Source organism: Rhipicephalus microplus, chromosome X, assembly GCF_043290135.1.
Source record: "Rhipicephalus microplus isolate Deutch F79 chromosome X, USDA_Rmic, whole genome shotgun sequence".
In the NCBI taxonomy this organism is placed as follows: Eukaryota; Metazoa; Arthropoda; class Arachnida; order Ixodida; family Ixodidae; genus Rhipicephalus; species Rhipicephalus microplus.
In genome coordinates this window covers 7306889-7330882 of record NC_134710.1, presented here as the reverse complement: position 1 = coordinate 7330882, position 23994 = coordinate 7306889, and the positions used below count along the sequence as shown (strand labels likewise).

The window sequence follows — 23994 nt, the reverse complement described above, 5'->3', positions numbered from 1 at the left end:
AAAATCGGGTTATGGCCTGTGATGTCGACATTAAGAACACCTGCATCCGCCACTTGTGATAAATTAGAAATTTCGTGATCAATCAAGGTGCTTCCACCATTGGCGCAATGTGTGGGAAGGGAAAGTAGACATTTGTAACCAAAACTCTGATAAACACTGTAGTAATTCAAGGAACCAGAAGAAGATAGGTCAAGTAAATTTATGTTCAAATTACCCATAATGACTACATCTGTATGAATAAGGGATAGTGCGTGCAACACTTGGTGGAGGGCTTCACATGATTGATCAATCAATCAATCAATCATTTTATTTCCTTTAGATAAGGTGGAGTACAGGACTAAAAACTCAAGAGCTCGACGAGGTCCTGACCTCGTTCACAAGTTGACAAAGCAGCAGGAATGGCAGTCAATCATGCACAACAAATATGAAATAAACATATAGGTATAACATCACAAAAAAGTAATCTAAAAAGTTTATGAAAACAGTGCTAAGATAAGAAAAGAGTAGTTCAAATGTATGGTCATGAAGTGGCATGAACATGAAAAGCAATAATAAAAAGGAAAGAATGGGCATAAATTCTGAGAGATGTATCATTGAGGATAATGTATCAGTTGGGCGAAGTGTTTAATCTGACAGTTTTGTTTAGAGGAAGGATCGAAATCTTCGCAGTTTAAGAAGTTTAACAAAAAAGGTAGTCTGTAAGACAATGATTGTTTGTCATAAAATGTTCTTGGGGTGGGTACAGTCCAAACTTCTTTGTGCCTAGTGAGTCGAACACTTGTGTTTACGCTAAGTTTTGCAAAATGTATTGTGGTATTGGTACCATGTTTGACAAACTCTTTATAGCATAACATCAGCCTGTAATTGTACAAAAAGAAAACTGGAAGAATATCATATTTTAGAAAAAGAAGTTTTAGAAAAAGAAGAACAGATAGTGTTCAGCCGCAATATGTCATATGGCCCTTTTCTGTAGTAAGTGCAACTTGCGCGAATTCGTCACACCGGTTGTGCACCACACTAAGCTACAGTACTGTAACAAAGATAATACCAGTGTATTGTATATCATAATTTTCACCTTAGTGGGAAAAAGAGATCGCATACGTGCAAGGACACCAATGGCCGATGACATCTTAGAGTATAGAATATCAACATGTACATTCCACGTAAGGTGTCGTGAAAAGTATGCACCAAGAATACTAACAGAATCAACCATGTCTAACTGCTGAGAGCCCAGAAATAAGCTCATCTTATTCATCAAGGTTTTTCCTTGAGGCGCATATAAAATGACTTTTGTTTTTGAAGGGTTTAGTTTTAGTAAATTCACTGAAGCCCAGTGTCATAACGTACATGACGTGCATGAGATATTTCTTATGTTATGAGTAGTCACTTATGTTCGTAATAAGCTCTTGTCATGTCATGTGTATTAACGCAATTACATTAAAGAGCTCCTTTCGCAGCAATGTCAGTGTCGGCGTCAATACTTTTCGAGCGAATGATCGATCATCTCTGCATGACTGAAAAATAAAGCATCTTTGCATGACCGCAAAATCGAGAAACATGCAAATGAAAACAATTTTGTGTGCCAGTCGGGGTCGCCCCTGGATAGTTTCCCTCTAAGTGGGGATTGAAGGTAGGTCGTTAGCAGGCAAGCTAATGTTCTACCACACGGCCATGTGTCCACTTGTGAATACAGCGAAAATAACTTCCTCTGTGTGGAAATGCAGTGAAAGTTACTTTCATGCTTTACGAACACATGTGTCCTGTATACATGAGTCTCAATACATGAAATATTGCCACAATAATGTGTGGTATAAGCGTAGGTTGCCATTGGGAGTCAGAACATGAGATTGTCATTATCACTTCATAGTTAAAAGCCAGTCACCCACTACAGAAGGCACACACGCTAATGCACCATCAAGGTCACGTGGTAGGTGCATAGCAAGTTAGAAAAGATTTCATACAATAAGTCTTTGAAGTACGGACTAGGAACACAATAAAGCTATCACATTCAACTCTTAGAGGCAAAGCTTAAGGGTACCCGAATCTTTTCTGCATGCTTACGCGTTAAAATTACCAATGTGTGTTCCCGATGTTTCTGGATAGACATAAACTGTCAGTGACGTGTGGCATATAACCGCAAACCAGTGGCACATACCCTCCCATAGGTATATGCCATTGACAGAAAGTGTTTTACGATGTACGTGATGGGACTGTGACATTATTTATATCCTCACCAGAGAGTTTTATTCATCAAACCACCTTGTAGGCAGATAGACAGACAGATAGATATAACACTTTTTAGTTGTGGACAATGCCTCATTGCTATTATTTCACGAAAAGTCTGTCTGTCTGTCTGTGCCGTGTGGCCCTTCCTCTCTCTGTCCATCTGTCTGTGCATACGCCTCTCTGTTTCTATGTTCGTCAGTGCTTCTATCAGTCTATCTGTATGTCCATCTGTCTGCCTGCCCGTCCGTCCATTTGTCTCTCTAGTGAACACTTCAAGTACCGCCATCTCACACCTTTTCATCATGTATTCGTAATATACAAGCGCCACCATCCAGCGGACATTCTAAGGACCGCTTTTTCGGGAATGCGTCACCGGTGGTTACGCACGAGGGACACACAAGCCACACAATAAGAAGCATCACTCCTAAAGCCACGTTTTTAGAAAATTGTTTTAAATACTTAAGCTACCCTGACTTGGAGAACATCAAATCAGCTATTTCTCTATTACTTCTACTTGAGCCACGCAGAAAAATACTTGTGATATATAGCTTGCGTCGCTCTCACCATGATCGATTATCAAAACGCATTCTTTGTGAGATGGACGTCGTCCTCCCGCGATGCTTCTCAATTTTTCCTGAGTTCAAAACGTTTCCATCAAAAAACAAACATGCGATTTCACGTTATTCGGTCATACGGCCATATTATACAAAATCGCAAGGAAAATCACAGAGATAAAAGATGCCACGTTTTTTTAATCTTTCGTAGAATCGACCAACAGGAAGCGCCAGAAGACGCAGCGCGCATCAAAAAAGCACTGGCCACTCGACATTGTGAAGTCTCAAAAATGACAGAGGTTCAATAATGTTACGTATTTCATAGCACTTCTAGTTTCCAAAGTCACTCAGGAGCTGACTCAAGTCATCAGTTTGAAGAAGCACTAATTGAAAATTAGGTGCATAGGTTTGTAACGCGAAGGGAAGCTCATGTCTCACATTTGGGTTCACAGTTTGAACACAGTACAACACGAATATTTGGTGTACTGCAGTTGGTAGCACAGGTGTCTGTCTCCCCTTTTCGGCAACAGCAGCACAGTATTCATTAAAGTCTGCGACAGTCGGTTAGCATTGATTCTTGTCAAGCAGGTCTTGCATACTTGTAACATCCGATACAGAGACTTCACTTGGACCCCACATTGACTGATGAGTGCGTGCCCATGAATCCCCAGTATGGCATAAGCTTGGTGTGGCAGAGTACTTTGCCTAGAGATGATTCATGATGGATATTATAGCACACGCATTGGTCTCCAGAATCTTCATTTTTATCAGCAAGTCGTGCACAGCTTCGGGCGATGAAACAAGACTTCTGAGCTTCTCACACTTCGTTCCTTTGACTTCGCCGCTTCTCAAGAAAGACAAAATGGCACACCAATAGCCCAAAATATCTTCTAGAGCTTCATCAGAAGACAACCACCTTGGCATACATATAATTTTCAGTGACTTGATGGTCGTACACATGGCCAAGCACACAAGACCAAACTGACGGCGCAGCTCCCGCGGCGATTTCAACATTGCAAGAAATACACAATGAAATCGGGAACTGCCTTCAACGAGCTTGTTCTGATTCTGCCTTCCAGAGGGTTGTGCAGTAGGTGGTGTGTATTTTCGAAGTGAAGCTCCTTGAATTTGAGATTCGAGAATTGCAAGTCATTGTCAAGCTTCTACTTGTGGGAAGCTTAGTCAGAGCGCAGTACAGCTACATCGCCCAAGGGCTTTCCAATATTCTGAAGGGCGGTTTGTATCAGTATTGCCATCAATGCTGCGATACACTGCTACACTATTCGTAAGTCTATCATGAGGGTTCTACGTGCAGGAATATCGTCATCGTAAAATGTTGCAAGCACCACCATCGCAGGACGTCCACGAGATTGTGGTGACAAAAGCGGGCTCGTCTTTCATCAGTGAGCTTATCGTCGCAAGGTCTTATAATGCGTGGTACAAGCGAACATTGCCATGGAGTGTCATAGAATAGGGTTGTCATAAGGACTTCATAGTTGAAAGGCATTCGCCTACTACTGAAGGCACACACCCTACTGCACTGTCAAAGCCACGTTGATATTTGGGATACAGTTGGTCACTATCTGGCATCGTGCGTGCATCGGACACTTGCTTCGAAAGAGGCTGCCAAGAGGTCCACCAGCCTGGTGCCATGGAACCATAGCATGATAAAGAGTGCATGGCAAAACTGGTGTGGCATGGTATTCACACCTCTTTTAGCAATCTTTACTGTGGCAAGTTGCCTGTGAGATAAAAATAACAAGACAATACATGCGTACAAATCGAACTCCAATCATTCAGGTCTGTTCAGATTCTGGCGTAGAAGTAAGCGTGCATGACTAGACCTCTTGAAAAGATATGAAGCGTCCTGCATTCACTCAAACGCAGTTGTTGATTCAAAGCACCAACAATTAAGCAAGATCTGTCTCGTGTCTGCGTGGCGCTTCTTAATATGGACATGGCGCTGCAATTGTAAATGATCCGCGATTCTCACAGTGCCCTTGCTGGTGGCAATGCTGTCACGTGACGAAGCTTGCAAACAATGGCTCCTTTAGAGGACGGAGACTCCTCAACCAAATCGCTATTACACGTAGTCGCGGCAAAGCTTTCATTTTCTTCCCATTTTCCTTGCATGAGATTTCTCCTGATGCGCCACAGAAGTGCATCATGTGAGCATGTGAACATTTTTGTGAGCAGCCTTTTCAAGCTTGGCCCTCACTGCCATGAGTGTCTGAAACTGTCCTCTCTCGCAAGAGAGAGCTGACCAATCGCACACGCTAAATACTCCGCGTGATTGCAAACTACTGTATTGAAATTGTTTGAGAGGGCCAGCGGCGGCAGTGGGTGGCAAAGCCTGGGTAGCGTGAGGCTCGTATAGGCACCCTGGTGCTGCTGTCGCTTGGCACGCCTTAGTTTCGACAGGGGACTGCACGCCAATATGCCCTCGTGTGCTTTTGGTGTGCCTACGATCTTAGATCTGTTGGTGTCTCTCGCTTCATGTGCAAAAATTCCACTATCAAATGTGCTACGGGTGCGGTCTCCGAGATGTTGTTGACGCGTGATAGACTATTTGTGTCAAACCAAAACTTGTATGAATGATTGCTTAGAACTTTCCCTTGCGATAAAGAATAGGACCAGATCGCATGGCCTCATGAAATCGGAGTTTATCAGATATATGTGAGTTTTCAAAATTTTCTTGGCAAATGTACATCGAATTTTTTTTAATAAAGTTGAAAGCACATAGTCGTAGCTATAATATAGGTGGTTTCTTTAATTTTTAAAGAAAATTTCAACTTAAATGGTAAAAAATTTCAAAACGTTTGAGCTCTGTTTTCAAGCCTGGCTGCATTGGCTTTGTCCCTAGCCAGGCGTGGCTTTTCGGTCGACGCTTTGACCGAGCCGTTAGAAAAAGAATGGCTTTGCGCATAACATTTCAAATGCTCCCAGAATGCATGCATACTGCAACATCTGGATTTATCATGGGTGTATCTCATAGGGAAGCCAGTCATTACAGCGCACTTAGCGGCGATCAATATTTAGTCCATGTTTATCAAAGTTTTCAGCCCACATAGCTGATTGCAAGTAGCAAATTCTGGACCAAAAATAATCTTTTTCTCTGTGTATTTCAGATTATGAACTGGAAACTCCAGAATGTTGGCATGAACCCCTCTGCTGAGCAATACCTCGTTCTTCACAAGTTCGGAGCGGTAAGTTACTGTGCCAGTTTTTTTAGACCTTCCATATAATAATATGCTTACTCATATATTGTAGCCACTCTAGTTCCCTCAGATATTACGAGAACTTGTTCTTAGCTGCGATTTGTGACTGCCAAGCCTGAGATTAGTTTTCTCTGGAAGCGCCTAACTGAGTGACGGAGCAAAGTAGTATACTTAACAATCTTCGGGCTAGTCGGTGCTCCACCAGTGTGAAACCACTGTGGACTGTCATCGAAAAGTGTTCGTGCTGATGGATGACATCTTGGTTTTTTATTTCTTCTTCTCTTACCTTTGATAGAAGTGTGAGGCTTTCCTTTGAACGGCGTTTGCTTTGAAGCCAGCCTTGTCTTGTTATGCATGTCACATTTCGTTCAGTGCTGTTCTACGCGAAAATGCGCGCTGCTGGAGTGATGAGATTTTCTGGTGCCTCAGCTTCATTTATCCTTCTAACGAACACCGAGGGCAGGACAAGTCACAGAGTGCGAACACAGCTGCCTTGTTATCAGTGCGTGTTACTGCTTACTATTGTTCTGGCGGTGCTTGATCCTGGCCGATGGAAGCGAAATGCCCGTGTGCTCTGGTGCGTGCTAAAGGTGCTACAGGCTTCCGGAGCCTTCTGTTACGGCATCTCCCATATTATTATCCCAGTTTTGGTGCGTATAATCTCGGCAATTATTATTATTGAGTGACAGCAGAAACACATGCTGAAACTTTTGTTTACGTATGGTGGGCACAGCAGGTAAGGGGGGACGTCACACATTGAAACGTTATGCAATGTGGTGTTAAAATGTCGGCAAGTTTCTATTAAAGGACGCTGCTTTACTATCTTTTAGCTCCTCCTGCTCGCGCCTTGTCATGTGTCTGCGGGTGTACACAAGTGTGTCCTGTACACATCAGTGGTTGCACTCAAGGTCGCCTCTCCACTGATTGCAACAATGCCGCACCTATATTTTGAAAATAGCGACACTTTCCTCTATGCCCACGTTTTTCTCCTTGATTCTCCTCAGATTTTTACCCTCTCTTCGCCAGCCCGGCACTGAACCCTCCACTGGCTCGCTGTAGCCGCTTTGGAATCAATCAGTGGGCTTGTTTATTCGGCTCCTTGACGCATTATGCGAGAGTTTGTCACTTCAAAGACCACCTGGACAAAAGCAGGATTGATATATTTTTAATGTGCTTTGATAAATACAAGCGAGCACACTTCAAAAAATAAAGAGAACCAGCTAGCGGCTGAGCGGTTACTCCGTTTACGCTTAGGCTTTCCGTAACACAGAGGCGTGTTAAGCGCTAATAAGCAGATAAGGCTCACACTGAATTTTTATGGTGGTCCTGATGAGCTCAAAAAATAGCCAAGAAAAATGTGGTAGTTTTCTCAAAGAATTCACCCAAATGAAAGGACCTGACGCCCTTTTATACCAACATCGACGTCACAAATTGATCGTGTTACCAAAAAGCCAGAGTTCAATTAGTGCACGTGCTTTTAATCTGTTCTCATGTAATGACGAGATATTGTATTCTATAACCTTTGCGACTTATCTATAGGTCTCCTAAAAAAAGCAGACTGCTCATACAAAAGCTACCAATATTATGGTATGTTATAATTACAGTCTAGACGAACACAAACACATGCACACGCTGTCGCATACACACAAAAAATACGTGTGCACCTCACGTGCAAGCTAACACACAAATATGAGCGTACGCAGGCGCTCACCCACATATGCACGTGTTAATACAGACATACACAAAGCAACACACACGCTGGCATAAACATACATAGACATACGTGCGTCACACAGCAGCATGAATACAGAGATACCAAATGCACGTACTCGCATAAACACACACATAGGGTCGCACACACTCACACACTGGCGTAAATACTGCCATACACAATCACAAGCAAATGCAAGTGAACACCTATACACACATAAACGAGCACACGCACACCCCACACATGCACGTGTTCAGAGCTATAAGTTAGAAAATACTCACACTAGCTTACAAATTCCATATTTTGAAAATTACAGACTTTGGACAAAGCTTTGTCATGGCACAAAGAAAATAGCATAGCATAGTGACTCACTCAGAAAAAACTACATTCACAATTATGTATGTTCGCTATTGAATTAAATGGACAGCTCCGTTATGCAATGAGTATTATAATCTCTATACAACTTCATCCAGATATCCAGGTATATAGAACGAAATTGCTAACAATTAGCTCGCAAAGAACGACGTGCTTGGAAGGGGTGAAGTTCTTTCTCTCAATGTTTTGAATCCTGTGCTTTCTACGCACGGCATTTTTTCTTCGCCTCAGGGAATATCACATATTTTACTCGTCTGACTTATGTGCTGCTCCACTGAAACGCACAGCAGCCAGGCATCGCCATGAAGAACGAAGCTCGGAATTCAACTCTAAAGCACTTTCAGAGCTGCGAGCCTGGCGTGCGCAAAGCGTGCCAAGCGTTTCACGTGACGTCAGGCTCACCTGATTAGCTGGCAGTGCGCGTTCCTGCCATTCAGCGTGATGGATGCACCGGCTCCTCAATGAGATGACGTATATTGAAGAATGTCACTACTTTCCAAAATATAGGGGTTTCACAAGGCGTCGGTTTTTGACAATACGCGTGCACGCTTCTTCGAAGTGGATTTGAAAGAAAAGGAAGAGAAAAATGTGTCGTGGTAACTGTAGCTCTGTAATTTAAAAATGGTCAACTGAAAATTTTAAGTGAACTGTTGTTAGTTGTTAATCAAATTAGGCTTTATTTGCTTTCAATGTGATGTTTTTATCGAATAATCAATTAATCAACATTTTACATGTGCTTTGAAAACCATGCTTCATTGCTTGGGAAATGTTTGTATAAAAATGGAAGCTTGAACGAGTTGGTATGGATTTATCTTGGTTTAAACCACGCACACGAGACGAGAATGAAGAATAACAAACATACTGGCCTCGAACTCTGCATTAAAATTAAATGAAGCGGTAGACACCCTAGCGGCAGCATCGGTTAAAGGACCTATTCTAAATATTCTAAAACCATCCCGCAATAACACGTTCATGCGATTCAGAAACCTTTGTCTGCACGAGGAACATACTAAATCTTCTGTACTGAGTGACACAAGTTTCCAGCGCCTTAGGTATCCGTGAAATAGCTCATGATGCAGCACAAGGCAATCGGAAATAACAATAATAAAATTGCAATGCGGACTACCGTCAATAAAATTTTACTTACACAGGCCGGAATTTGTTCCTTTCCCCCAATGTAACTTTTGTAATGTAGCAGAAACTATCGAGCACTTCTTTATAGAATGTTGAAGATATCAAAACCTATAGCAAAGATTTCTGGAACCACCTTTTCAAAAAAGTAGCTTTGAGCTTTCTATATTGTCATTGCTCTTTCTGGGGGCGATGGCACCTAGGGCACTGCAACAAGGTATTTACGAGGTGGTATTTAATGGATTGATGAATATAGCAGTCATGCAGACACTGCGCAATCAGGGCGTCAATGAAGCATATATAAACATCCTGGGAGAAATCTACAGGGGATCAACTGCTACCATAGTGCTTCATAAAGAAAGCAACAGAATACCAATCAAGAAGGGTGTAAGGCAGGGGGATACAATCTCCCCAATGCTATTTACTGCACGCTTACAGGAGGTTTTCAGAGGCCTGGAATGGGAAGAGTTAGGGGTAAGAGTTAACAGAGAGTACTTTAGTAGCCTGCGTTTTGCCGATGATATTGCATTGCGGAGTAACTCAGATGACGAATTGTAGCTCATGATTATGGAGTTAGACAAGGAGAGCAGAAATGTAGGTCTTAAAATTAATCTGCAGAAAACGAAAATTATGTACAACAACCTCAGAAGGGAGCAGCACTTCGAAATAGGTAGCAGTGTACTTGAAGTTGTAAAAGACTATGTCTACTTAGGACTGGTAATAATTGCAGAGCCAAACCACGAGATTGAAGGAACTAGAAGACTAAAACTGGGGTGGAGCTCATTTGGCAAGCACTCTCAAATCATGACAGGGTAGATTGCCACTATCCTTCGAAAGAAAGGTATATAACAGATGCATCTTGCTGGTACTTAGCTACGAAACAGGGACCTGGAGACTTACAAAAAGGTTCATCTTAAATGGAGGACCACACAGTGAGCGATGGAAAGGAAAATGGTAGGTGTAATCTTAAGAGACAAGAAGAGAGCAGAGTTGATCAGGGAACACATCGCGGTTAAAGATATCATAGTTAAAATCAAGGAGAGGAAACAGACATGGGCCGGGCATGTAGCACCTAGACAGGAAAAAAAGAGGTTGCAATGGTGTTTGGTTTAGGGCTTCCAAGGCGTCGGTTTTCCGGTGGTTATAAGAATGCTCACTAATGGCACGCCGTCGCTCATGGCGGCGCACTCTCCTCTCGGCACGTCCGCTTTCTTTCTCTTCGCCGGCATCTTACGCAGTGAGCACACCTGGTCACCACTCGACTGCATCTACAACCCATCAGCCAAAGCTGCAGCGCGGCGGTCTCGCAACGCAGCTGCAGCTCGGGCTCGCCGCCAAGACCCTGCGATGACAGCCTGGGAGGCCGAAGCGAAGAGGGCTCGCTCGCAAGAAAACCTGGAGCTGCGGGCCAGCAAATCAGAAGCAATACAGAAACTGCGGCAAGAGAACCCCGATGTGCGGGCGCGGGATGCAGCGACCAAGCACAAAATGCGGTCGCTACCCGACATAGGCTTCGCCTACGCGTGTGTCAAGCGCGACTTCTTCGACCACACATTCGGCGACAGCGGCTAGGGTATGCGACCGCGTGCGGTTCGAGAACAACATGACCACCATCCCTAGCGTCCGCAAAAAGCAATCCCGCGCCAACGCCGTCGCACATGTGTATGGAGGGTTCGCAGATTACCTGATCATATTCAAGCAAGCTTCTCTAACATCATTCACATTGCGGATGTGGCGACAGTTTTCTTAGGACTAAGATTTTTTTTCATCTGTATGGCTTGCTAATAGTCTTATGCGAGAGAAAAGGAGCACTGACAAGGGAGATTTGGGGAACAAGCTTGAGCCAAAGAGGGTTCTTGCGATATACCGAGAAGCATATTGCATATTAAGGCCGCTTTGCACAGTTGCTGCTAAACCTGAAGTCAGCCAAGCCTTCTTTCTCGTTTTCTTTGTCTATCTAGCTCTTTCTTTTCTTCTCTCTTTCTTTTTCCCCTCTCTTCTTTACTTTTTGTGCTTATTTTTTTCTGCCTTTCTGTGTCCTTTCTCTGCTTGCCCTCTATTTATGTCCGTCAATCTGTGTTCTCTTGCCAATTATTCCATCTCATGCCCGATGGACATGCTCTGGGAGCGAATCAGACGATGAAGAGAGCGTGTCTTGTGATGATGATGAAATTTCTTGCACATGAGTAACGGAGTTTAGTGGAGCTTAACCTCCATTGTTAAGAAAAATATTATAAAATGGCTCGCGAGCACAAGGGTGCTGCATAGTTAGAAAAACCGGGAATATCCAGCTTTCAGGCGCACTTGATGATTGGCAATTTTACTGGCCACTGCTTGAAGCTCTAAAGTTTTATATGGGACAGTGTCATTTTTCAGCAATAAAAGTTATTGTAAAGGCACAAATTCCAAAACTTTTTAAAGGGGCACTGTACTGCACAAATGCAGCATCGTTAACATCACAGCTTCGGATTTTGTTCCCACTACAACTAAGCTTTAAACAATGGAAGCCAATGGAATCTAGCAAAATCACACCTTCTTTTTCGGAACGAAAATGGGCCGCCTGAGAAAACCAGACGAAAAGTTGCAAATTTCTCAGAGATCTAAGTATTACGAAAATGAAGCCTTTATTTCAGCAAACAATAAAGTTTTCTTGTTTTGCATGAATAAAAACAAGTTCCAAAATGAAGATTTTTTATATCACAGTCGTGGCTTCGACTCACGCTTTGGACAGTGCTACCTTCATAATGCCCGTTCTATATCGCCAAGACCAGCGTGTAATGTGGTGGAGTTGGTTGAGTGGTTGAGCCGTGTTGTTTTCTAAAATTAACTAGAGGGGACTCTGGCACTGTGATCATTCAGCCCCCATAAGAATGATGGGTTGTACAACAACTTGCCAAGTTCTGTGAACTTGCGGGCCTCGAATGCACTTTTGGCTTTTTTGTTGCTGTGTTTTGGTTTAATTTGTTTTGAATCAAAGAACGGACGGTTGTGAACTTCATGAACACATTTCAGTTTATGAGCCTAGAAGATTAAGGTGGTCATCTGTAAATGCTGAACATTTGCTTATTATCATTTCGTGACAAACAAACTCCAAGCAATGTGAAGCTAAACGGAGCCAAAAGTATGAAGATTAGGCAAATCTGTGTAGTACCCATCAATTTCATGCTCGTTGAAGCGCCGTGCCTTCCAGATACCTGAGACACCAGTGCCAGAAGTCCCTCTGTGTACTTATAGGAAAATATTTAGGTTGAGTCACAGAATTGGTAGCTCGCCTGTGGTCAAGGCGCTAAGGGCTAGAATCACTGATTTTTTCTTTTATTTAAATTGCTGTCAGTGAGAAGGGTACTGATATGGGCTTGTTGGTCCATCGTAAATGGCCTCGTAGCAAACACACTGGGACAAAGAAGACATACTCGAGAAACACAAGCGCTAATCAAATTCGTCATGTTTCATTATTTTTCTTTCTCTTGAATAGACCAATCCTCATATTTTATTATAAAAGTCTTTCATGAAAACTATCCGAATCTTGACCAATCCCTTAGCATGGGTGTGTGTCACAAACTCAAGGAACTTGACCTTAATTATTTTTTCTACGATGCCCTGCTGAACCATGTCGTCATTCGGGCGTCGCGACGCACTGTGGCTGACACGCGATATGCGCATTCAGGCGTGAAGAACAGTTTCCAAGGAATACATTGTGTACTACTTAATTTCAGGCTTCAATACATGAAAGTGTGTTTCGTTAAGAATACAATACGAATGACATTGCCTTTCTCTGTAACGTTTGAGAATTGTGATCTCAAAACTGGTGGCATCACGGGAATGCATTCCAGGTAGATCTATCTTCTGAAATACACGGCGAAACATTCTGAATTGAAGTGTGGGTGATAATTCAATTAGTTAAGAACGAAATGAGTGAATTTTTGTTAGTTACTCAACTGAGCCTTTTAATTTTGCATTGGTAATTTGCACCTATTCACGTATACCGGCACATGAATTAGAATTGTACAATATCCCACAGCAAACCTCTAAATATTACTGAAAATGTTTGCTTATAAATTAGTACTGTTTTTATTTTTGCACACATGTACCCCGAATCTCTCTAGAATACTTAGGCGCTTGAGTGTATATGAGATAAATAAATATATAAAACCTAAGCATGTGTTACACTCACTGAAAACGCTAAGGTGAAAGCCTACACACACACACACACACACACACACACACACACACACACACACACACACACTTATATATATATATATATATATATATATATGAAAAATTTTTTTCAATGGGTACTTGGAAAGAGAAGAAACACAACTTAGTGGTTGTCTTAATTTTATTACCAATGGTATCGACCGGTGGACCGGTCTTCGTCAGTGTTTGCGAACAAGTGCAACGCTATGCGCACTTGCCGCATCGACATGGTGATGCGAGAAGGAAACAGGAGAGAGCAACAAATTAGTGGTGTTTTACAGTGGTGACATATGCTGTGCCGAACAGTTTCTTCTTCCTTTCATTCGCTGGAGCAAACCAAAAAGAACCAAAAAAAGAAAAGAAAAAAACAGGGGGTAGGAGGAAAAAGAAAGAGGGGGATAGGATGGCTTCCGCGAAGCGTCTTTGAAGGTCACGGAGGGACATTGTGGGTGAGCTTGGGTGACAGGCAATTGCCTGTAGCAAAACGAGCGATTCCGGAAGAGAGAGTGCCTGATTCGGCCCCTTCAGTGGTCAGTTAGAAAAAGAAAAGGAGAAACACGTTTCGTTTTCACTGAAACTATACTGACACATTCCATATGTGGGGGAGGGGGGGGGGGCAGATTTCGGGGCAAAGATGGTGAAAGCACAAAAGGCGGTTTGGAAAGCAAAGCCGATATCTAGGGTGAGAAGGCACACATCAATGTGACTGTGTGCATGTCTACAGCCCTTTTGTACCACTCCCCGAAGCGCCTATGGTTGAAATTGGCTGGTGCTGGTTGGGCTCTCCCACTTACAGACAATAAGGCAAACATAAGTCAAACAGAATGGCAAAGAAAATATAAAGAAAGATGAACAGTGAAAATGAAACAAATAATAACAAATATAATGGAATGAGTGATATTCTGCAAGATATAAGTGCACAAATTCGGAAACTCAGGGAAATGCAGACAGACAAGAAGTAACATAAAACTGAAATACGTATGATAAAATATTAATAAAGTAAAGAAATAAAAATCACCTAACAAAGGTACATATACGAATTGTACATGGAAAATTTTTTCCGGTTGTTCTATTCCCCAATAACTATTGGGCACCTCTGTTGAGCATATAGAGGAATATCAATAATAACACTATTTTTAAAATAACAGTTACGGTTAAAAAAATGAAAATTTTTTAAAGTTTAAAAATTATTAAAAACATTTGAAAAGATTAAAAAATTTTAAAAATGAAATCTACGCCAGACTCGATTCCTGTCCCATCTTACCGCTTCACGACCTAAGGAACGATAGGTTGCCGATGCTTTCATTGATACCCTGTGATAGTGTTTGGAATTCGTGGATGAAGTATGACTCCTTTTGTTCCCATTCACAAGTCCCGTGGAAGCCTGACTGGAGGAGGATGACTCGTGTTTTCTCGAATGAGTGCCCTGGCAAGTTCAGTAGCAAGTTTATAAGCTTGGAAAAAAGCAGATTTGGCAGACTGCGTGTGTGGGCTCTGTGGTTATTCAACCGTAGTCTGAATGCCGTACCAGTCTGACCGATAGATATACTGCAGGCCACAGGCATCGCAATGCGGCATATATACTACGTGCAGCATATATATTTTTATATAGTCAAATAGTTCTCCCTGAGGACGGTAACTACGGAAGCGTTTATTTCGACAGTTTCAACCAGAGTCTGGCCTTCTGGTTGCAACTGTCGAAATATACGCTTGCGTTGTGTGTGCGTGTGCGTGCGCATGTGTGTGTGTGTGTGTGTGTGTGTGTGTGTGTATACTGTGAGTACTGGAGCTCCACTCAGGTCGTCATCTACTACCACCTGCCATGGTAGTGCAAGACAATCCTGGTCCATCCAACACCACCAGCCCAGTGCAGCCTCCGCCATCGACCCTGGCCATCCACAGCCACCAGCGTAATCTGCCAGTATTCTCGGGTCTCAAATCGGATGATGTTGAAAAATGGCTACACGCCTACGACCTAGTCAGCGAGTTGAACAGCTGGGATACCCTACACAAGTTACGTACGGTCCCTTGCTACCTAGCTGATGTTGCCAAAACCTGGTTTTGGAACCACCTCCAAAATCTTCCCGACTGGGACACGTTCGCACGGCAGCTTCGTCTGATTTTCGGTTCCCCCAGCGTTCGCGCTGAAGCAGCAGCGAAGAAGCTTGCTGAACGCATTCAGCTGGCGGGGGAATCATACACCTTGTACATTGAGGATGTTCTTGCCTTGTGCAAGCATGTAAATTCATCTATGCCTCAAAGCGACCAAATACGCCATATTATCAAAGGCATAAATACTGTTGCATTCAACGCCCTTGCGTCGCAAAACCCTACTACGACTCAAGATGTCATCACCATTTGCCAGAGACTAGAAGAACTTCAGTCTCTTCGTCTTTGCCATGATGCCTCGTATATTCGTCTTCCTGTGGCCCTCGACATCCGTGGCCTGGTCCCCGACCTCGTTCGTGAGGAGCTTCATGGGCGCTGCTCTTCCTGCGCTCCACCATCTACTTTAGCCTCAGCTCTAACGAACTTGCAGGACATCATTAGGCAAGAAATTGCATCTGCGTCACATCCACTTTGTTCCGCCGAATCGAGACCTGGTCAGGTATCAACGTACGCAGAAGTCGCGGCACTGTCAGCACCCACCACTATCTCAGCGGCTACATCAGATGGCCATGTACCTGTGGTGTCAGTGTCACCACCAATGTGCCCACAGCCGTATTATGCCATGCCGTGTCCTCCATGCCAAATGTGTTATTATTGCGGCTATCAGGGTCATATATCTCACTTTTGGCAAAGGCACCAACAGGACGAGCAACATGGCTACGCTCCAGAGGAACGCGGACGCTTCAGTCCACTCACGAACTACCAGCGCACGCCTTACCGATCTTCTTTTCAGCGTTCACCCTCTCCACCTGACAGTATTGATCTGCCTGTGAACTCCCGTGAGTCTCGCCGTCGTTCACCATCCCCAATCCTCGTTCCGTGTCGCCTCTGCGACCCGCCTCCAATGTTCTGAATGCCCACTCGGAAAACTCCCCAATGCAGTTCTAGGAGGGGAAACTGCATCCACCGGACAGCCAGCAGTTTCTCCAGACAGACCATTGAACTTGTTAACAGTGTTAGTAGAAGGTATACGCGTCGAAGCTCTAGTGGATACTGGCGCTGCTATTTCTATTATTCGCTCTGACCTTTGCTCCCGTCTCCGCAAAGTAACAACACCTTACTCGGGCCCGTCTCTCCCTGCTGCGACAAATGCCATTTTTCGCCCACTCGCCCAGTGTACAGTTTGTGTTTGCATAGTAGACAGTATTTGTCATCATATTGCTGTTGCAGTTCTCCGTGAGTGCACCCTCGAACTAATTTCGGGGTGCGATTTTCTGCATCTTGACGTGCTTCTATAACTTGTCAGCGCCTCATCCACCTCAATCCCACCAACTCTTCTGTATCGGAACACGAAGAGCGCATTTGTCTCGTCACCACTTCAGATTATGTTCTTTGGCCATCCCGAGAAGAAGTAATCAGCGTTGATTGCATCAACATTGTGGATGGCGACGTGCTTCTACTACCTTATGGCCACACGGTACATCGAGGCATTCTGATCATTCCAGGCCTGGTTCGTTTTTCTGAAGGGTCTCCTTTTATTACTGCATTAAATCAGACCCCCAAACCCTTATTGTTGCCCTGTGGATCAGCAGTCACATGCGCTATTGACTCGCATCCTGTTGCAATTGTTGCCCTTTCAAGTCAAGAAGACCTACCAGAGCCAAGCACGCCGCCACTCAACTCTCCCACTCCTCTATGGTGACTATAAGCCCTGATCTGACAGCAGCCCAGAGTCAAGAATTGCTGAATTTATTGAACAGACATCTCTCTTTGTTGCTTGTTGCTCGGCTTGGCATCCTACTTTCGGCGCTTCATACATGATTTCGCAAAGCTTGCCTCTCCGCTCCATCAACTGCTCGCAAGTAACACGGCATTCGTCTGGTCCAAAGAATGTGAAAAGGTTTTCCAGGTGTTGAAGCAAGCCCTGAAATCCGACCCGGTACTATGTCACTTCAATCCAGGTGCACCCACCATTCTTCTCACAGACGCCAGTGGTCATGGTCTCGGTGCCGTTCTACTGCAGCGTGACAACACCGCACGCGAACGTGTCATCACTTACACCAGTCGTGCTTTGACTGCTGCCGAGAAAAATTACACAATAACCGAACAAGAGTGCCTTGCTGTTGTATGGGCAGTACAAAAATTTCGTCCATACCTCCACGGCCGCCAGTTCACAGTCGTCACCGACCACAACGCATTGTGCTGGCTTTCGTCACTAAAGAACTTATCTTTGGTCGCTGGGTGCTTCGTTTACAAGAGCACAACTTTGATGTCGTCTACAGGTCTGGTAAGAAGCACCAAGATGCTGATGCTCTCTCTCGCTGCCCTCTATTCAACCATAATAGCCCACTGTCACCAATTTCCACCGCAGCATTACCCATCGCAGGTCTCAGTTGGCTAAGATCCGGCCGCCCTTCAACCCTGCCCTTGTGTCGCATCAAGGCGTTGACCCTTACTGCCGCTCCATAATAGCACGCTTAGAAGGCACATCCACTTCTCCGAACGCCCGACTTCGCCGACAACTGAAACAATTCAAACTTCTCGATGGTGTTTTACATCGCTATATTTACCACGTTGAAGGAAACAAATGGGTTCCCGTTATACCACGTTGTCTACAACGTCAGGTTCTTGAGACGTTCCACGACAATCCTCCTGCTGGGCATCTCGGCTATCACAAAATGTACGACAAAATACGCAGTCGGTTCACCTGGCCTGGCCTCTCAACCACCATTGCCAAATATGTTTCTTCGTGTGCCTTATGTCAACGGCGGAAACGACCCACTACTGCTCCTTCTGGCTTTCTCCAACCTCTTCCTTGTCCCGCTTTGCCATTCGATGTCGTCGGATAGACTTGTACGGCCCCCTTCCTGTGACCTCCAAAGAAAATCGTTGGATTGTAATGGCTGTTCATCACCTCACTCGTTACACAGAAACAGCCTCACTGCACGCTGGTACAGCCACTGAAGTAGCCGATTTTTTTCTGCGTAACATATTTTTACGCCATGGAGTTCCACGTGTTCTGTTCAGCGACAGCGGCAAGGTCTTTTTTTCCTCTATTGTTGCTGAGGTTCTACGCGCTGCCAACACCATCCACAAAACAACTTCTACATATCATTCACTTGATGGAACACTTTCATCGTACCCTCTCGGACATGATTGCCATGTACGTTAACCCTGACCACACGAACTGGGACGCCATTTTACCATTCATAACGTTCGCCTACAATACGGCTACGCAACGCACCACCGGCTTTTCTCTCTATTTTCTGGTCCATGGCTGCTGTCAAAGTATAACTGTAGACGTCTCCTTCCTTTCGGCTCGTGCTACCTCAGCAGGCCCTTTATCTGCACAATTTTTATCTCGCCTCGAGCACTGCCGTCATCTGGCCCGAATCAACACCGGCATCTCTCAAGAAGCTCGCAAGTCTCACTACGACTCAACTCACCGTGCTGTCACCTTTTCCCCAGGAGACGAAGTTCTTCTGTGGACTCCCGTGCGTGTGCCCGGCTTATGTGAAAAATTCCTCAGTTGTTTTATAGGACCTTATACGATGATTGAACAAACGTCCCTCATTCATTACCGCATCTCACCACTTAATGCTCCCTCCGACCACCGTTGCTGTGGGACAGAAATTGTGCACGTTTCTCGACTGAAACTGTATACCCGGGGCAATTCCTAATATTCTCATTCGCGCGGACAGGAGGCCGCTTCCAGCGTGACGGGGAATTAGTGTGAGCGCAGTCACCGATTCTTCTTTATCAATTGGACGTGTCATCATCATTTGTATAATTTCCTTATCTGTAGATATCATCATCAGTGTGTCAGTTCGAGCTCGTCTCGAATAAAGCTCTTCCTCATAATATATATATATATATATATATATATATATATATATATATATATATATATATATATATATATATATATATATATATATAAAAGACCTAATAGACAGCACATTTTCGCTTTGGGTCGGCTCTTCTTACTCTGCCCTTCGTCATCCTCTTTTCCTAGGCTAGTCTGCTTAAAGACAGAGCACTGATTCATTTTCGCTACACTCGGCCGCGCTGCGAGCATGGGGCCCTTTTAGAAAAATAGCCCTTTTCTGGCAGTGGTTGTCTCCTTGCAGGGAAAACGTTCAGAGCTTCTAGACCTTGTCGAACCACTATTAACACTGACATCTCGGAAGGGTGGCATCGGCTGCCTCGGGTAGGCCGTCCGTAGACACGATTCAACTTGCTTCTGAAGTAATGTGATAATTTTTCTGGTAGACGCCACTGGCTGTATCGTGATGGTCTTCGCAAGAGCTTACGCCGTCGTTGGTCTGGACTTAGATCTAAACCATGCTTGTTCATGTCAGCATGCTGCCAGATGAGGCCTTCGCGGTTTGTCGCAGCAGCTTCTGGGCTGTCATCACTGTACTTTCATGTTTTTTGGGGTCGCAGAATAGAATTCACAATTGTAGTATGGTTCTTTGTTTTGCATAAGCACTACAACAAGCACTGCAGCTTTAGTGTCGCGCATTCCGGCTATGGTGAAAACAGCCGCATGGTGGCAGCGAAGTCAGTTTACGGAAAACCAACATCACTCTTTTTCAAGCACTCTTTGAACATTGGTCCAATCTTGGCTATTGTCTGTGCGCTTGCGTTTGCCTGGCCATTGTGCTCGACTTGATACAGAATCATAAACACCAATAATCTAAATAAGTGCAAGAACTATAAGTGGTATACACAGTTGCAGTGTTCTAGAATAAATAAAGGGGGATATTGCGTGAAGCAAAGTAAGAAATCGTTCAACAGGCGAATGCCACGAAACGGTGTAGCGCTCGACGAAAGGCTTGTTTTTTCTTCTGTAAGTTGTAGGTAGTATTACAATGTTGCATAAAATCCAGTAACGCATTCTCATCATAATAGAGATTACGGCATTGTAGGTATTTATTTCTGTGGTTCCCAAAGATCGTAGGCCTTCAAGGGACCGACAAATATGGCCAAAACATATTAGCAACTGATGAAAATTCAAAGACCAAGAATTGTAAGGACTGATTCAAGCATCCGTTTTTTATTGCATTCAAAAGTTACAAAAAAAGGTATGTCGCATAGCCTAGCTGAAAATTCTGATGCTTCACTATAAATCATTGTTAGTACTCTGATCCATAATTATAGTTACAGTATGTGGCCATATTCTTATCCTTGCCGCTCGATTCTGCGTTGCTTCTGACGTATTGATGTTGAGAAACGCCGTTGCCTTCGTGCAAACTAACGGAATATGTCGACCACTGCACGCATGCCCACGAACACAGCCGGCTTTTTACAGCACGTTTTGTGTCTACAAAGTCGCTCCATATCGAAAACCTACGACTATTCGCGGCGTATTCTGCGTACCATTCTTTGAATAGATGCTGCTATCGGCGAGCTTGTTCGTCCCACTAACAGGCACCAAAAAATTGGTTTTTGCTTCCTTTATCATGTCACATGGATGCACATGAAAAAATTGCTGGTGGTTACTTTTAAACTTCAGAAATGGTTTATGAAATATTCTTTGTTCATACAGACTCCTTATTTTCAAGATACATTTGTTTTCAATGTCAGCAAACAACGAAGCCGAAAACGGCATAGGCAACTATAAATGTACTGTTTTAAGTGCATTGTAATATTTGTGATACAGGTGATCATATGGTGGTTTTGGGACGTTAAACCCCACATACCAATCAATATCAGGTGTGAAGAAGCTAAAGTGTTCAAAAAACCAGCTTGCCGCTAACAGGGCCCGAACCTCGCTCGATGCCCCTACTAACTGAACTACAGCGGTGATGGCCCCTTCGTCTACTTTGTGGGGTATTTATATGCACTTAAACCCGACATTTGTCTTTTCGTCTGCTTTACGTTCTTCAAAACTATGTCGCAATTGTTACAATTTACTTGAACGAAATGAATGAACAGTATGCCATTTATGTTCCACTTGGCTTCATTATCTGCTGGTTTTTATCGAGGTTGTGCCACAGAAGGAAACGAACCCAGAGTGGTTCCTTTTTCACTCATGGCGAAGGTCTCATTGTGGCAGAGTTGATGCCTTTAAGCACATTGTGCGAGGGCTTATGGGACAGCTGTCCTCTAGTTAAAGGATCATGCTACGTGACGTCGGCTAGTAAAAAGAGTGTCCCACACTTGCTGTCATGGCTAACACGAGGTCTGAATAACACTCCCAGCGTTCGCATGCATTGTGGGGGGATGATCGCCGCTGTAGCTCAGTTAGTCGTAGTATCGCGCGTGTAATCCCAAGGTCATTGGTTCAGACTCTGCCAGCGGCAAGTGGTCTTTTCGTCTCCTAAACTTTTTTCAGATATATATCACAGATCCTACAATACACTTGAAATCGTACAAATCTATATCCTTGTTATCTGCTGGTGTCAAACAAGAAAAAAAAAATGTCCTCCCTTCATTGATCCTGCTCTGAACTTTATTCGGACATTGAATAGATTATGCATAATACTATTTGTTCTTTCTTGATAGGGCATATAGAAGAGAAGCAATAATGGATTCAAAGGTCTTCCCGTCATTATGAAAGCAAGATGAGAATATCCTCGTGCTTTATGTGCTCAAAGCTTCGTACTGGTATGCCCTTACCTGCCACTTCAAGCTTTAAAAAACAGCACCCGGTTAGAAGTGACGTAGCATAAAGTGCGGTGGTTTGGGCATACAACCTAACGTTGTATACACTGTTCGAACAAAAAAAAAGTGACAAGTCTTTGCTTTCTCTAAAACTGAGCAATTGAGACAGTGAAGCCATCATGTTCGAAGGAGACACATTCTAAGTTCCAAGCTATAGTTCGTGCTGCTAGACGCCTGCTTTTCAAATGAACTGCCGCACGGGCAGCGCGAAATGTTGTTACCTAGCAAATAATGCACACTGGAACCTGTGTTCGCACTCTGTGCTCGTCCTGCACATGTCGGCCTGCCAAGAAATTGGCACGCGCTGTTATCGCACCAAGTGTGTGCTGTGCTGTCGTTGTGTTGTGAATTTCTCGTGTGACTTTCTCGTCCCTGCTGCCGAGTGTCTAACTGTTGTCTGCTTTTTGTTTTCTCCCTTTTCGCTTTTTGTGCTCCTCTTTTTTTAACCACCTTGTGGCCCCCTGTGCAACTGGATCTGCAGGAGGTAAATCTTGTTTGCCCTGCTTTTTACTGTAGCCTCTCAGTGCCCTCGTCAGTCTTTTTCCCAGTAGAGCAAAGTTTTTGCTGTACGCAGAACAGAAAACATTACTGCAGTGGCACATGCTATCCATTGTGCAATGCTCATTCTAGCTAGCCGTTTCTCACTTTTAGCCACTGAACATCACCGTTCTACGGACTCAGCAATAAATACTAGCTTAGAGAAATCAACTAATAGTTCTAATAAAGAGAAATATCTATAGGGTTTGTCAAATGGGCTTGCAAAATGACCTCTAGGACTCGATTTGGTAAGCAGCATAAGCCGTTGATGGTGATTACAGTCTTCATCACGCAGTCCTTCCTTTTGTGAGCCCGCAGACGTCTTATGTGTCATATAGCTATCACGATGTTCTCACTATGCAAAGTCGCCTTGTTACACTAGGCAAGCCTGATACTATTCTGGGGATCTTGTTCGGACAAACCAACAGGTGTCACCTGCAAGGCGGCTGAGAAACCTGCTGACTCTGATCGCGCTGGCGAGGCACTGAGCAGGTGGCCAAAACAGCGCCAAACTACAACGAGTACTTCTCTTGGCCTTGTGGCACGCGAATGAGACAGCACCAAGTGCATGTCTGCCTGATTGTGCAGAGGCTTCGCCATGTGCTTCACACCAATAACATATGTTTCATTTTTTTTTCACTAAAATAGACACCTTCGTGTGCTGCTTCTTGTGTACGATGTTTTTCTCGTGATGGACTTGGGCGAAATTGTTAAAAGCCAGCATTTTCTTAGCGAGTGGATTCTTGTCGCATGAAGGTGTTCTTCGGTTGCATCTTGGTTATCTTGCGATGTTGTGTGCTCATGTGTACTGCTTGTGTATCTGTGATGACAGCACGTTGCATAATTCATCATGCTGGCACTCGAAATCAGCCGATGTTGCCGAGCTGGTGCGCCGCTAGCCTTTCAACGGTAAGGTGTTGACGTCCGTCACATGTCAAATCGGAGGGCGAGGAGTGCCTTTCAATTCAAGGTGGCACTTGGTTCAGCCAAGTGCCTTGCACATTTTTCAGCCGAGTACACATTTTTTGCTTTTATAAAAACTGATTTCACGTACCAGAAAGGCGTCCCGTGAATGCAACGGCAACGCTCAAGTTGGTGTGTACACACTCATTGCGGCACCGCTATATCGCATGAGACATTCGTGGTACCGCTAAGGAAAGTCAATTCAGAGCACGTCTCGATGTAACTGCTTGGAATGTTTCAACTGCAACAGATGTAGTAAGACCATTAGTGCCTCTAAGGGACATTATGCAACAAACGCAAC

General features: G+C 44.0%; 1 protein-coding gene across 10 annotated transcripts in view; it reads left to right on the top strand.

Annotated features, from left to right (window-relative positions):
• LOC142777415 (uncharacterized) overlaps positions 1–23994 on the top strand; it is a 498660-nt gene that overhangs the window by 426472 nt on the left and 48194 nt on the right. For 9 of the 10 annotated variants that reach the window (XM_075881769.1, XM_075881776.1, XM_075881775.1 and 6 more), the window contains one exon: positions 5909–5987. In XM_075881769.1, coding sequence (XP_075737884.1) covers positions 5909–5987 — 79 coding nt within the window. The remainder of the gene's footprint in view (positions 1–5908; positions 5988–23994) is intronic. The other variant, XM_075881768.1, reaches the window with a different exon arrangement.